The sequence below is a fragment of the Varroa jacobsoni genome, unplaced genomic scaffold, assembly GCF_002532875.2.
Source record: "Varroa jacobsoni isolate VJ856 unplaced genomic scaffold, vjacob_1.0 scaffold_312, whole genome shotgun sequence".
In the NCBI taxonomy this organism is placed as follows: Eukaryota; Metazoa; Arthropoda; class Arachnida; order Mesostigmata; family Varroidae; genus Varroa; species Varroa jacobsoni.
The window spans coordinates 1,499-14,988 of NW_019213214.1; the positions used below are offsets into that span (position 1 = coordinate 1,499).

Below are 13,490 nucleotides of genomic sequence, written 5' to 3' on the forward strand. Positions count from 1 at the left end.
AATCGACCGGAATTTGTAAATAGAAAAGGCGTCGTTTTACTTCCACCATGACAATGCCATACCACATACATATGTGGCTGGCAGAAAAAAGTGAGGGAACTTTTAATGCATCTGTCGTGTACGCCGGATTTCGTACCATCCGACTATCTATGCAGAGTACCCTTACTAATTTCAATAGAGAGGTGCAATGATCACTTGTCACAGTTTTTCCCACGTACCAGAGAAGTCCCCCGGGCGACAACGTTATGGTGTTAGTAGAAAAGTGTATTAATCAAAAGAAAAAAAAGTCTAAATTGGTCTTCGGATAATAATTTATTGGTGGATATTTTTCAGTCAGTGAGTTTCAGCATTGACAATTTGTGTGCAGACCGAGTTTGGCTACATTTCGATAGTAGCCTGTGCTTGGTTCTACCTGTGACACGACGTTTAATTGCATCTCGTTCAGCTGCACTTCACCGAAATCTTGGTCACCGAGAATCTGTCAATGAAGCACACTTCCTATTTAATTATTTACATATTTAAATAAACAATTGTTTAAGTAGCCTATCAAGCTAGCGTTTCGAATATTCTATACAACAGAGTCCGAACGACTACAATAAGCGCTTCTGTCGATAAAGACAGTAACCGCTATAACTATTTGACGCTAAGCTTCAAAATATATTATCTGGATAGATAAATGAAAATTTGATTGAACACTGACAATTTCATACCTCTAGAATTTTTTTGGCGCTAAATGCTTTAACATTCTCACAGGATCCTCGGCGACCTTTGTGGCTGGAGTCTACGACAGCATGGGGCTCCTTTGCAAACTTCGAGTTCATTACTGTCATATGCAATTTCAGATGATCTCTATCTATTGCTAAATTATCTGCCATTAGAGAAGATTGACGAAGACGCGTTACGATCGCATCGCACAAATCTTGCAATCTGAAATCGATCCCACAGAAGTTCCAGTTCAGACGGCCGCCAAAAACTCGTATTCGTAGCTGATTATGTCAAATTTTCCATATTAGCCCGGAAGCGTTTATTGAACATGATCCGATGTGATGAGCTCTAATTGTACGTATTTGAGATATATGTGGCCAACAGAAGGCAATTGCTCGTTCGAAACAAACGACTAAACTATATTACACAAATTTGTCTAAATTGAGATTCTGAGCACCATGAGAAACTGCAGGTACCTGTTTATCCATTCAGGCGGTCTTGCATGCGGCAACCGCAGTTCAAAATAAAACTCCTATGCGCTATAGGCAGGTGAGAAACAATCTCATTATCGATAGGCTATTAGTAACCACTTATAATTCCTGCGGTCAGATCCCGCAAGCGATGACCGTGGCTTTACGTACGGCAAATCATTGTAAACGCTACAAATGGATAAAACGAGCATCTGTTCCACGAAATATACATAGACCTATTGTAGTCTTTAATCGTGCATTTGTGCTCGTATAGCTACCATACGGTTATCGCACATAGCCATACACCAACGCAGAATAACGAATATACGTATCCACTCCTATGATTGAACGAACCGTGTCGCCTGGAGGGTCCAAAACGAGTGCCGGCTTCTTGCAAAGTTGTACCTCGGAATGAATCCAGTGGATAAAGCCTACAATAGCTATTCTTCAGAAAAACGAGAAAAAAAATCGACGATGGAGCGGCAGAGCTCATACTACTCTCGGACCATAGGTCTCGCGCAGGGTAATAACTTCAGCCATCTACTGTTTTCGACGTTTCTGACGGAGTCCGGGGGCACAGAAATATTATGAAGATGATCTTGTACTCTAACGACCCGATTACCTATGGACGTAGCCCTTTCCAGCAAGCTTTAGCTAGAATGCATGTAATCTCAGTAGAGCTCGGCTTTACTGTGAGTTCGACAACGATGGTGATGATAAGATTTCTTAAAGACAGCGGGGATTATTTTTCAAAACGCACTCCCTATCGCTTCAACGCTGCCTCTCTTCGACTCCACCGCACGGCACGAAATCGGCTAGCTTATACCCGTTACAGTAACACCTTGGGACGACGTTTCGACTTACTGTCTATCCCTACGTTTAACGAACGTCTCGCGAGGACAGATTTGTGGGGGGGGGGGGGGAGGATGTAGGGTTCGACGAATCTGGAGCACTAAACGTCTCAACCTGCCATGCTGCAAGCAGACGCGCAGTGCATAGCATCCAGCATAAGATAGGTGCCAATAAAAATTTCGTGAACTAAATAAGATATGTATATCTATGAGATGCGGAGAACAGTCTGATATGTACAACGCCTCTCGAGGACCCTACGTCATCTTACTATTAAGTTTAAAATTTTAATCATCCAAAAAATACGTTGTTTCTGATCTTCTCAGAATTCTTACAAGAATATATTTCTACCAAATAATACTACGTCATAGATCTACCTGACACTAATAAAAAAAATTTACTGAACTGGATAATAAGAGGTATTCGCGATGTGGTCTACTGCATACACAAGCCAGTTTCGTAGGTAGGACCTGTAAATATGCCCTAACTATGATAATTCTTAACAGACGGCATAATAACAGATTTTTCCAATTGGCATTTTTTAACTTTTTTATCTATTACTAATTTTGTTCTCCATTTTAATAAGCCCTGCCTAATACTTTTGCTGCCAAAGTAGGCGAGTAAAAAAGTTATTCTACTTGACTTTAGTTGCTTATAGAAGCTTTGAGTAGAGGACTTAGTAGACTAGTGTTATGTCCAGGCTGCTGAACCTGCCTATCGAGCGAAAGCTACCGTCATTCACAATAGTAAGAGCTAGTAATTATTACTAATTTACACCATTTAGTGCTGCTAACCTTCCGGCATCGTTTCGTTCCTTTTCTACTATCTTCGCGTACAGTACATCCACCATATCTGGATCATCGTTCATTATTTCTAAGCCACGAATCTAGGAAACCAAATAAGAATTAACACAATTAGAGAGAAAATGCATGCTGTAGCCAACCATCTTCATCAGTATATTAAAACGAACTCAAAATGAGTTTTAATAGGCGCAGTTTACATTTTCAGATATCAGCTTTAGGTACTTGATCAAAAACGACGTATTTGTAATTCAATGTTTTGTATCTCCGCGAGGGTGTAATGGTAACGTATTTACCCACTAAACCTAAAGACATGTAGAATAGTCGAAACACAGACACCTTGTATTTTCTTGTAGGGACTAACCGTCTGAAGTAATTTTTAATGAAAGAACTGGTCGAACAACTCGAAAAAGTAAGTATACAGGTGAATAAATGCATCAATACTTTACAGTGATTTGTGAGAAAAATCAACCTTCCAAAAACCGTGCGACATTTTTTGGCACTTTTTTTCTTATTTTTGATATACGCTTATACATTTTGGAATCAGATATCGCTTACTCCTTTAGGCTTTTAAAAGGCAAACCGCAAGGAGCCAAGAAAAATCACAAAATCAAATAGTTTATGAATATCAGCCACATTGTGGAACTACAGCGGTTGACTACTCCAGAAACACCACGTGTCATCCAAGAAGAAAATTTAGTATTCGTAAATATACCGTCCTGGTTGAAACGAGTCAAATACCGTAAAAGAACTACGATTAGAAACTGGTTAAAGTTTACTGTCTCGCATTTCACACTCCACGACTTAATTTATTTAGAAAATTCATTAGCGGCAAGACATATGAGATTAACGCCCCTCCGTACATTTAAAGGCCTTTACAGAGAACAGTGAATCGCTTTTTATTCGACACAGCCTCTTGTAAATGATCTTGAACTTTATATATTTAGGAAGCACATTCTTAACGTGCTTATTACCTAACGGAATAAATTTTAAATAGAAATAATTACAGTAACTTGTATACGATGGTAAGAGACAAATAAGAGATCTATTACCCAAATGACTATAGGTTCTTTTCCCACGTGTTCAGCTATCAGGTCTTCACATCCAAGCAAAATCTCCGACGCTTGGGCAACCTCAGTTTTATCTTGTAAGCTGAGGCAACATATCGTCAAATGAAGTTTGCACGGGCGAACAAATAGCTCCTTCGTAAGGGTTGACGATGTCTGCAAACGCGTAATGCTTTTACTTGCGCGTGTTCATTTCAGCTCAACTACCCACAACTATAATAGACTTAAAACATAGCTATTTATTGAATGCGACACTCTTGAATACTACCGGTTTCAAACTATTTTGATTTTATATATGTCACTATAGTTATTCGGGTACAGCCATTTTTCTTAATGACCAAGCTCAGTATCGTCCTACTGTTGAGACATACATGTGACCAGACTAGTTGAAGACTAACTCATAGAAATAGATTTAAATTGTTCAAGAATGAAGTACATTAGCAGTAGATGGTTCGTTAGCGGCAAATGGTTAAGCTAATTAAGCAATACACATAAATAAAAGCGCCAGCATGTTTGGGTGAGAATCGGCTTTGCTTTTAAAGAAATCTGATTTTGTTGTTCCTACCGCCATTGCCATACACTGGAATTCTTGTAGATTACGCTTAACGACGTCGAACGTAAGCGGGATCGAGATGAAATGCGTGAAGCAATCCTGTAGTCTCGCTTGTTTTACGATGGCTTGAATGCGTGCTAAACACTCTTCTACACTTTGGTGCGTGTTGCCTAGGATGACTGGAATGTAAACAAGTGACTTGCTGTAAGCTTACTTCGACAAAACGTCAGCGATAGTACCTCCGCTATAATAATAAGACAGTACCTAGATATTTTACTCTTTCAAGTTCATAACATGGTCCCACAAAACACTTCGATGACAATTAGGATTACTTAGCATGTAGAATGCTATCGGGCTTAGATATAGATACTTTCAGTCGATATGAACAGCTCCGCACGAGCGGTGTCAGCTCGATGTGTTCAACAAAACGACCACTACTCTATGAAAAAAGCTTGATTTGTTTCTATTGAAAGATACTGCATCATTATAGGCATCATAATGACACATTCGGGGATGAAACAGAATCACTTATATGATACTACACATGTACTAAGTCCACCCATATAGGGCTCTTAGAGTATTTATTTACCTAGTAATCCGACGAGCTGCTCAGACTCGTAGATTCAGCACCGGTATCGCAAGCTTTTACAGGTTTAAACTTATAAAAGTTGTAATTGTCGTCACACATGAATAAATCATTATCGATCTTGTGAAACCAAATATCATTTCTTTTGATATTATGTATGTGTGTACAAATCGTAAAACTGAACCTCTACCATCGACGGTAAATAAACGTTATGATGTTATATTATTATGACTGTGCCTGTCACTCGTAGTAAACTGCGGGGTTAAGGTGCGCATTTGTAAAGTTAAACAAAAACAAATGACGGAATAGAAACTAACCAATGTCGTCATTAGAGCCCTTTGAGGGTATTCGTATTGAGGCTCCAGTATCTGCTTCTATCTCCTTTCGACGAGAATGTTGCTGGCCACAGAGTCTGCCCAAGTAGCGATCTGGAACATGGTATCTTAAGCAGATATTTGCCTCCTGATTGTTGGTTTCCTCCTCAGAGAATCCTGAGCAGCCCGGTTCGTTGTCCTCAACGTAATCTTCGACGTCTTATATATGTATATAAAAAGCATCAAGCAAAATTCTGATTTTAAAGCTTGAAAGTTTTGATATTACATCTGTACAACACATATTTGCATACATCAAAATATAGATATGTTTGTCACTTCAGTTTTTTGAACTGTTAGTATGTCTATATTGAAACAAAAGGGTTTAAACACGAATAAAAATAGTGGTCTACAAAATGAATTACGGAATTTCAGGCTAATGACGTATGTTAAAAATATATATATCCAATAGAACTATACCATCCTCCTCTGGATACTGTTGTATTATTCGCTCTCTAGAGCGAAGATCCACCTCAGGATGAAGCCGATAACAAATTCCGTTTATCCATTTGAGGTCCCATTTGAGCGGATCCACTCCGCAGTCCATTTTAGCTGCTGAAATATATAAAAGTTTGAATCAGGTTAGATATCGCGCACAAAGTACTTACTCTATGATCTGTTATGGTTGTTTTGGACAAGCTATGTCCTTAACAATATCGCTACTGCAGCGGATATTCCTACGGCCATTTTACGCAACAAAGACGATGTTTTTTTTTGACGCATTCTAAAATCCAAAAATGAGTTAAACACTATTAATAAATTCTTAAAATCATTACTAAGGATGTCGCTACTAAAATATACTAAAGTTTGCCCATCGCGGTTGAATAGGCCTTACTCCTCTTTTGTTGGTTAAATTAGAGTTAGTGTAAAAGTTTATGTAAATAACCAATAAAAACTTAATAATTAAATTCCTCATAACCATACAGTTCTTGTGTCTCTATTTTGACGTTTCTAGAAAGCTCGGATATTCGGGGTTTTCTTGGCACCGCGTATGGGCGTTACGAAACTACGCTAAACCACATTTGCGAGAAAAACGCAGGAAATTTTAGCAGCAACTCACAGTAACTTTACGCTTGACACGTGTTAGCATTAAAAATACGCCAGCAAATTACTGTGTTTACAAAAACTTGATTTTATCGAACTCGTTTACCAATAAGTCATGAGAGCAACAAGTTTTTATTTTATCTTTGCATTCAATTCGTACAAGAATCACCATATCACGATCATATGACTAAAATCGAATTTGGCGCCATTGAAACATGGATAGTCCCGCATCGTTGGACACGTGTTGTATTGCCCATCGCCATGTCGAATAGCTGCACTTAGAGGCCGCTGTGTCCGTGTGTGCGAACAAATACAATTTTTGAGAAATTTTTGATTATCGGTATACCTGACTCGCTTATCTGTCCGTAATCAGCTGTTGGCAGCCAGTCAATCGATATATTTTACTGTATGTGTATATCCAATTGGAAATACAACGTGTTTGGTCTGTGTGGCTTTATTATACTGCTTACCAAAAGCGGTTGTCTTTTGTTTTAGAATGGTACAACCATGAACTCTTCGTAGAACGGTAAGTAAGTTAACAAACTTGAAGAGACCAATGTAGTGTTATTTTATGGTCAACAAACTCGCCGCCTGTTGGGGATCTAATGTGTCCGCAGCCGCTACCGTTCGTTCGTTCGTTCGTTTTAACGAACGAGTGGTTTCGCTTTTAGTGGTTCGGGAATTGGTAGTTTTGGTTTCGCTTTCGGTTGGACGGCGCCAAATTTTAGTTATCCTAAAGTTAAGTCTGAACTTTTCCTGGTTAACTTAGCAGGGTATATACAGTTTTTGATGTGCCCCACTTGAATTATTTGGCAAACGAATATGGGCCTCGTCTACGAACATGCATAGCCCTGGTGTAATGCATAGCTTGCTATGAGCTGAAACCGCTGACTAAAAATGGCGGAGCTGCTCAGACAACTCTTAATTTACCATTGTATTATGGAACTATATAATTAGGTGAAGGACGCAGCAATATTTCGAGGGACACCGTATTTAGATATAAACATAGACTGGCACAAATAAAGATCACTCAAGTGGTCGATCGATGTTGCTTGATTACAGATTAACAATATGGGTTCTGTGTTGAACAAGCACATGGTTCAGCAATCACGGTGTTTAACAACTGGTCATAAGCAAAACCACCGTCAGCCCAGTGGCTTTAGCGATTAAATTTTGATCTGAGAAAGCCAGAGTCCGTTAGATCAAGCTCCGCCAAAGTAGCAATAGCATATATTACACAACTGATATGATTATATAAATGAACGATGAAAATAGCGATTTTACATCATCTTTATTTAACAAACCTCCAGAACAAGCAGCGGTACTTACCAGAATTTATTCGATACTGTAAAAGTGTCAAATTTTCAACTGTACTAAACCGTATATAACCGTCAAAAATCACATGTTATCCTTGAAGAATTTTGTGAAATGTTAACAGTGCATATAGTTTTCACAGAAACGAGGCCAGTTCTTGCAAAAGTGACACAACTAAACAAACATAGTAATAGGTTAGATAATGAAGATTTTTATGAAAAAATTCTTGATGCCATTACCGAAAAATGTCTAAACGTTAATGAATATTTAAACCCATCACGCCTAAGCTTTCAGCCTAACATGAATGGGGTTAGCAAATGCTAAGACAAACTTTGGTCGTCGAAAATAACGCAACGTCTTCTTTGGCAGGGTCAAGAGTATCTTGGCAGATGTTGCTAATTAGCTAATTCGTTGTTAGGTTATCTATTGGTATGACAACAAGTGCAAGAATTAGCTACTGTAATACGATGGGAAAAACTACACATCGAAAGCTTGCTTGGTCAATATTTTGCCGCTAGCATTTGAATAGTACTGAGTAACAGAACAGAGCTTATTTTACTCAAACACCAATAAGTTTTTAATGCAGTGTAGCAATGGGCTTCTCATTTTATTTTGTCTATTGGTCTCCCATTACACTAAAAATTTCTTAGTAATTTTATGTTAAAGCAAAAAATCAAATGTAACTAATTGACGTTTCTTAAAATTTTGACGTATCACTGCTTCTCATTTTTAATAAATTTACTTGAAGTATAGAAAGAGCCCTGGCACACATTCTACTCAGGCACAGGTATCCTGTGCTAAACAAACAAATTGTACTCGATTTCGCTAGTGTTAATTACAGAGTATTTTCCAGGATGGGGTGGCACTGCTCAAAACGCGCAGGATCAGTCGCAAACAACTTACAAGTGGCTGGGTAATATAATATTCAAGAAAAATGTTTGCGGGCCAGGAGAACGTGGAATATGTCTATATGAATCAGGCGACAGGCGAATATATGGTAAGCAACAAAGCAAGCTGCTTCTTTTTATTACATATATATATATATATATATATATATATATATATATATATATATATATATGAAAGAGCCAATCTACTGTATCTTTATGTATTATAGGTCATTCCTGAGTCTGAAGTATCAATTTGCCAGAGGGCCGATGGAACTACGGTGGTTTTGTACCCTGGACTGCAGGATGACGTACAGGGTTTAGAAACTGAACAAGAAAACCAGCCAGAAGAAAATTTAGCGGATGCAACCGATATTATATACGTAGAAGACGGTGAAGAACACTTGAATCAGACCGAAGAAGTCGAACACCAGGTGAGGGTGAACATATTCATGACGCTCTAGTTTGAGCGCACTGTGCTACGAAGGATTTTCATGAAAGATTGTATTGTTTGTTATATGGGATACCATTTTATATTAGCAGTACATTTGCTTACAGCCCATTTACGATAACGCGTTCCTTAGCATTAACCGCTGAATACAAATTAAACAACTTTGTCGTACGCATTACTGTACATACGTTGCCTAATGCAGGAAGAGTCGGTGGTTGAGGTTCAAGATAATGCGGAAGGCTTAAATGAGATTTTCGAAGATGCTAATAACGAAACGGAAGATACCGAAAAGCCAGCGGATACACGGTTCGTGATGGTGAACGAACAGGAAGTGCTTGTCGTCAAAAAAGCAGGTGGAGCCTCGAGAAATACTTCAGTCGAATATTTATCCGGCTTGGGTATAGGCTATGGCCGTAACCGGATTTGTCCATCATTGCAAAAGCCCATGGATTATGAAAAGTAATTATGAATTCCTAGATACCGCAAGTTACCAAAACTTAATTATATTTAAGGATAAAGTGCTCATACGCATGCGATTAAATTACTTAGAATGAGCTAAGTAGACTCGTAGGGTTTCGTGCTCCGTGTAGCCTAAATGATCTAAGTTGAAAAATGAGATATAATAAATTTTTTTGAAAATACACGTAATGTATCAACTTCTTAAGCGCTAAATACATTGCCATTTTGCTAAAAACTGTGTAATTATGCTATGATTTTATTGAGACCTTTATAGTACACAATATTACCTAATATTTTGTCTAAAAAAATGCTGATACAAGTGCTGAAGTAGAACAGATACGTCATTTCTATCTAGGCTTATATAAAAAATGAATCGATGTAAAAATGCTAAATTTCTGATAAAACAGCCAGTTTATTAAACTTCACTCGTATTGGTACGCACCCGGACAATCTTTACCATAAGGGCTGTGCTATTCGATACAAAAATAGTTATGCTATAATGCGTGTGTATTCGTATTTTGGTTGTTATATTAGTCGGTCTACCGCTAACTCTGAAGCTCGCCTCATGAAGTCTCGACGACGCACGCCGGCGCAGTCACAAAAGAAAGGACCAAAGCTTATTCAAGATTTTCTTTTGCCGCATCTTGACAATGGAACCTTTGGTAATCGACTCGTATGGGTAAGCAGCATTTATCACCTTAATATAACCCTTATGTCGCAAGCTCCATAATTTTTAGGTATCAGTTTAGAGCTCCGCATGAAATCGTCGTAAGTTATGGTTATTATGGATTTAAATTGCAGGACGACATCGAAGACACTCGGTGCTCTACAAATTCTGCAGTCTTTACAGAAAGCTCATCAAAGCCTGACTTTTTTAAAAAAAAAAACGTGTATTCTTGTTTTATTATGTTACCACATACCTAAGTAGTAATATATATTTCAATGCTAGAAAACAAAAAAATGCACAAGGAAGTACTATAGTATACGTCAGACGTCTGTCTGCTAGAACTAAAGTTAGATGTTATTTAAAACACATTTTTGACAAATGATTTTGCCTATTTTTTATTTAAACATACGCTTCTATCTGAATATAAATATTTATAGAAGTAAGAATGAGCATAAATCGTACGGGACTTTCCGGAAACGGTGAGTTTCCTGTATGCCGTATAACTTTTTAGATACCCTGAGAGAATCATTGTGCTAGACCATTTGATATCCGTGCCATTTGCAGGAGATCTTATTAGAGCTTTATCCGTATAACGAACGGATGCACTCTGCATATCAGTGGAATTCAGATGTCTTGAAACATATTGTTATATTCTTTAGTAATATAGCAGGCTGTTTAAAAAATTTGAAATTCTGTTCAGGTCGATCGTTCATCCGGCACCTTTGCCATGAGTTGGTCACACAAAAATGGCGCCGAGTGGCGCGTCGATGATTGCATTGTCTTTCGTGAATGGGACCGCCTTAAAAAACGAGACGTGGTAGAGACCCACCCGCAGTATTGGATGGAATCTAAACAGCGCTTCCGTGCTGCATTGGCCAAGGTGTCAACTCCGTGTCAAGTTGATAGCGAAGAATTTAAGTCGTCAAAGGTATGCTTTACAAGACATGGATAATAACAACGATGTTTTGGCTTAAATATGACATCAGTTACCCTACTTGACTACAATTGTCTTTATGTCGCTCTGTAATAAAGGTTTTCCAGATCAAATGGACGCGTGAGACGCGTCCAGACATTCTTGATAATATGGGTGCTCAGCCTAAATATTTTGAGTTGCCACCGCGGGGAAGCATGGGACGACAGGAAACATTACTCAATCATGAGCAAGTGCCTGAGGGATTCTTTGTTGAGACGTATACAGAGGAAGAAGTGGTCGCAACGGCCACAGTTGAGAATCAAGATATCGAGACTACTCAACAGGTACGTATGTATGTTCACTTGTTTTTGTCTTGAAAAGCAGTACACCTACATAGATACAAGAAAAAAAAGGAAGGCAATTGAACGTTTCCGTGTTTATAAGACTATTATACTCTGCTTATGTGTCATTACTGTTTTCTGTTTAGCTCATGACCGTAAGATAGAAACTATGCAGCGTTGGCAATCTAATTATTAGTATGTTTGTAAAAGTTATACGTATTTATTTAAGGAGATCGAGCAAGATTTTCTAGAAGCTGCTGTATCTTCGGTTTCGGAAGCACTTCATTCAGGGTTGCAAGGCGAACAACACCAGGTTCAGTACGTACAACCCACAGAGTATAAATTATATATATCACAACAAGAACAGTACTGCGTTACAACGTCCGAGAGAAGCGATTCGCAGGCTGCGTCCTATAACGCGGAGGCTAAAAAAGCCGCCGCACATGTCTTATCGTCCCGTTTTTTCACTGAAAGGGGGCGGTGGCGCCGAGCTAAACGCCGGCCAATACGACAGGAGGCGCTGGGACCAATCGAAAAGATTGTAAGACGCTACAAACAGGTTGTAAATCGAGTGTATACCATCTGCCCATTGTGCCGTTTCTTTTCCGGTACTTATTCTCTGCTGCTTCGCCACCTCATGGTACATCGGGAAGAGCGCGCTTTTGCTTGCTTACACTGCACGCACAGTTTCAAGATACCTGAACTACTGTTGAACCATCTGCGTGAACATCACAGTTTTGGCAGCCCAAATGTTTGTTTCCTGTCTAACCTCGAGGCAAAATCATCTGGAGACCTTCGGCGTGCCGAACTGCGACTCGTGCACCAAAATCTACGAACGTGTGCAGTATGTGCAGAACACTGTTACACAGAACACGACCTTATGACACATATACAAGAGCTACATGGCATTGAGGCGGTTAGAGATGTTCGACGTGCCGTACTCAAAGCTCGTCGACGTAAGCACGTGCGAATGCGTCGAAAATTTATTTATTCGAGCCAAGGAAAAAAGCAACCCCGGAATAATGGGAACGCTCATATAGGTGGTAGAAGAGGGTTAAAAGCAAAGAAAGTCAAGCTACTGCGCAATGAAGAGCACCAGACAAGTCTCGTGGTGTGCGATGGAGAGGTGCTCATTGAGGAAACTCCGGTAGGTTGGGGAGCGCAAGTTCTATAATGAAGTCTTGAATTGAAGTGAAAAGTTAAAACATATACTGAATTTCGAATATTTAGCTTAGTCTGGAACTCGAACGCTAGTTTAACTCGGCGTGCTTTAGCTAATAATTCACTCAATTTAAATAGCATTGTATAGACGTCCTTAGGGAAAGGCATCTCGGTAAGAATCGTGCCATTGTGGTGTATCATTTCTTGCATTCGTTCTAATGAAGCTGTGTATTCAAGTAGTAAAGAAAGATTATCAATTCTGAAAACATCGTAACCTTTCATTAATTATAGCTTTAGAAATAAATTATGTTTTGTGGTAATGACGAATAACAATATACCTCATTGAGTGTACGACCTCCATTGTGATGTAAATTTGTATAAAATGTGAATAAAAACAGTCAAGTTATAATGTGTCAGAAAAGCGTCTTCTTGAGTTGTAGTGTTATATAATATATATATATATATATACAGCACAGCGATTACGCTTGTTTCTCGACCAATACTCTTCGTCTTTACATTTTAAGGCGAAACCCCGGTTAATGATTCCATTTCAGGAAACCTTTAGTTGGCGTTGATAAAAGTGATACCTTTTATGCATAAAAAATGAGTCCTCCAAAAAAAAGCGTATGGTTCTTCGTTTGCTAACATTTTTGCTTAAAGTCGCCATTGCCATATATAATAAGAACAAACGTTTCAAAAAATTACCTTCAAAATTAAAATTAAACTTCGGTTTACTTTTCATCGCCACGCCGTTTAACGAAGACATCTTCAGAGATGCGCCTGTATATTAGCCACAAGAGTTCTCTAACATCTTTTGATGGTGCGTACATATAATTACGTGATCCTATCGGA

The 13,490-nt window shown here is 38.7% G+C and overlaps 2 protein-coding genes across 8 annotated transcripts; one reads left to right on the forward strand and one right to left on the reverse strand.

The window, feature by feature from the left end:
- Nucleotides 1–293: 293 nt before the first annotated feature.
- LOC111259266 (activating signal cointegrator 1 complex subunit 1) lies at nucleotides 294–7,056 on the reverse strand. 5 transcript variants are annotated; one of them, XM_022831156.2, is made up of 8 exons: nucleotides 6,916–7,056; nucleotides 5,822–5,956; nucleotides 5,348–5,563; nucleotides 4,457–4,623; nucleotides 3,877–4,047; nucleotides 2,819–2,910; nucleotides 711–927; nucleotides 294–478 (listed from the first exon to the last, which is right to left on the reverse strand). In XM_022831156.2, the coding sequence occupies exons 2-8, from the start codon at nucleotides 5,946–5,948 to the stop codon at nucleotides 344–346; spliced, it is 1,125 nt and encodes a 374-aa protein (XP_022686891.1). In that variant the 5' UTR covers nucleotides 5,949–5,956; nucleotides 6,916–7,056; the 3' UTR covers nucleotides 294–343. The 5 variants fall into 5 exon arrangements, with proteins under 5 accessions (XP_022686891.1, XP_022686894.1, XP_022686892.1 ...); XM_022831159.2 differs by having other exon boundaries at nucleotides 5,822–5,953; nucleotides 6,916–7,000; XM_022831157.2 differs by lacking the exon at nucleotides 6,916–7,056 and adding an exon at nucleotides 6,462–6,597.
- Nucleotides 6,860–13,059, forward strand: LOC111259263 (uncharacterized). 3 transcript variants are annotated; one of them, XM_022831147.2, is made up of 9 exons: nucleotides 6,860–6,971; nucleotides 8,613–8,756; nucleotides 8,877–9,080; nucleotides 9,300–9,556; nucleotides 10,091–10,235; nucleotides 10,924–11,151; nucleotides 11,256–11,480; nucleotides 11,707–11,795; nucleotides 12,131–12,328. In XM_022831147.2, exons 2-9 carry the CDS (start codon nucleotides 8,694–8,696, stop codon nucleotides 12,177–12,179), a joined length of 1,260 nt encoding a protein of 419 aa, XP_022686882.1. In that variant the 5' UTR covers nucleotides 6,860–6,971; nucleotides 8,613–8,693; the 3' UTR covers nucleotides 12,180–12,328. The 3 variants fall into 3 exon arrangements, with proteins under 3 accessions (XP_022686882.1, XP_022686880.1, XP_022686881.1); XM_022831145.2 differs by having other exon boundaries at nucleotides 11,707–13,059; XM_022831146.2 differs by having other exon boundaries at nucleotides 11,710–13,059.
- Nucleotides 13,060–13,490: the final 431 nt, after the last annotated feature.

What these genes read in the sequence shown, in the direction of transcription:
- LOC111259266 (XM_022831156.2), bottom strand. Translation starts at nt 5,948, where the DNA reads ATGGACTGCGGAGTGGATCCGCTCAAATGGGACCTCAAATGGATAAAC. An exon ending in GGGCTCTAATGACGACATTG is followed by an intron (nt 4,624 to 5,347) that starts GTTAGTTTCTAT and finishes TTTACATTCCAG; the next exon opens with TCATCCTAGGCAACACGCAC. An exon ending in GAACGAAACGATGCCGGAAG is followed by an intron (nt 928 to 2,818) that starts GTTAGCAGCACT and finishes GATCGATTTCAG; the next exon opens with ATTGCAAGATTTGTGCGATG.
- LOC111259263 (XM_022831145.2), top strand. Translation starts at nt 8,694, where the DNA reads ATGTTTGCGGGCCAGGAGAACGTGGAATATGTCTATATGAATCAGGCG. An exon ending in AAGAATTTAAGTCGTCAAAG is followed by an intron (nt 11,152 to 11,255) that starts GTATGCTTTACA and finishes TCTGTAATAAAG; the next exon opens with GTTTTCCAGATCAAATGGAC. An exon ending in ATATCGAGACTACTCAACAG is followed by an intron (nt 11,481 to 11,706) that starts GTACGTATGTAT and finishes TATTTATTTAAG; the next exon opens with GAGATCGAGCAAGATTTTCT.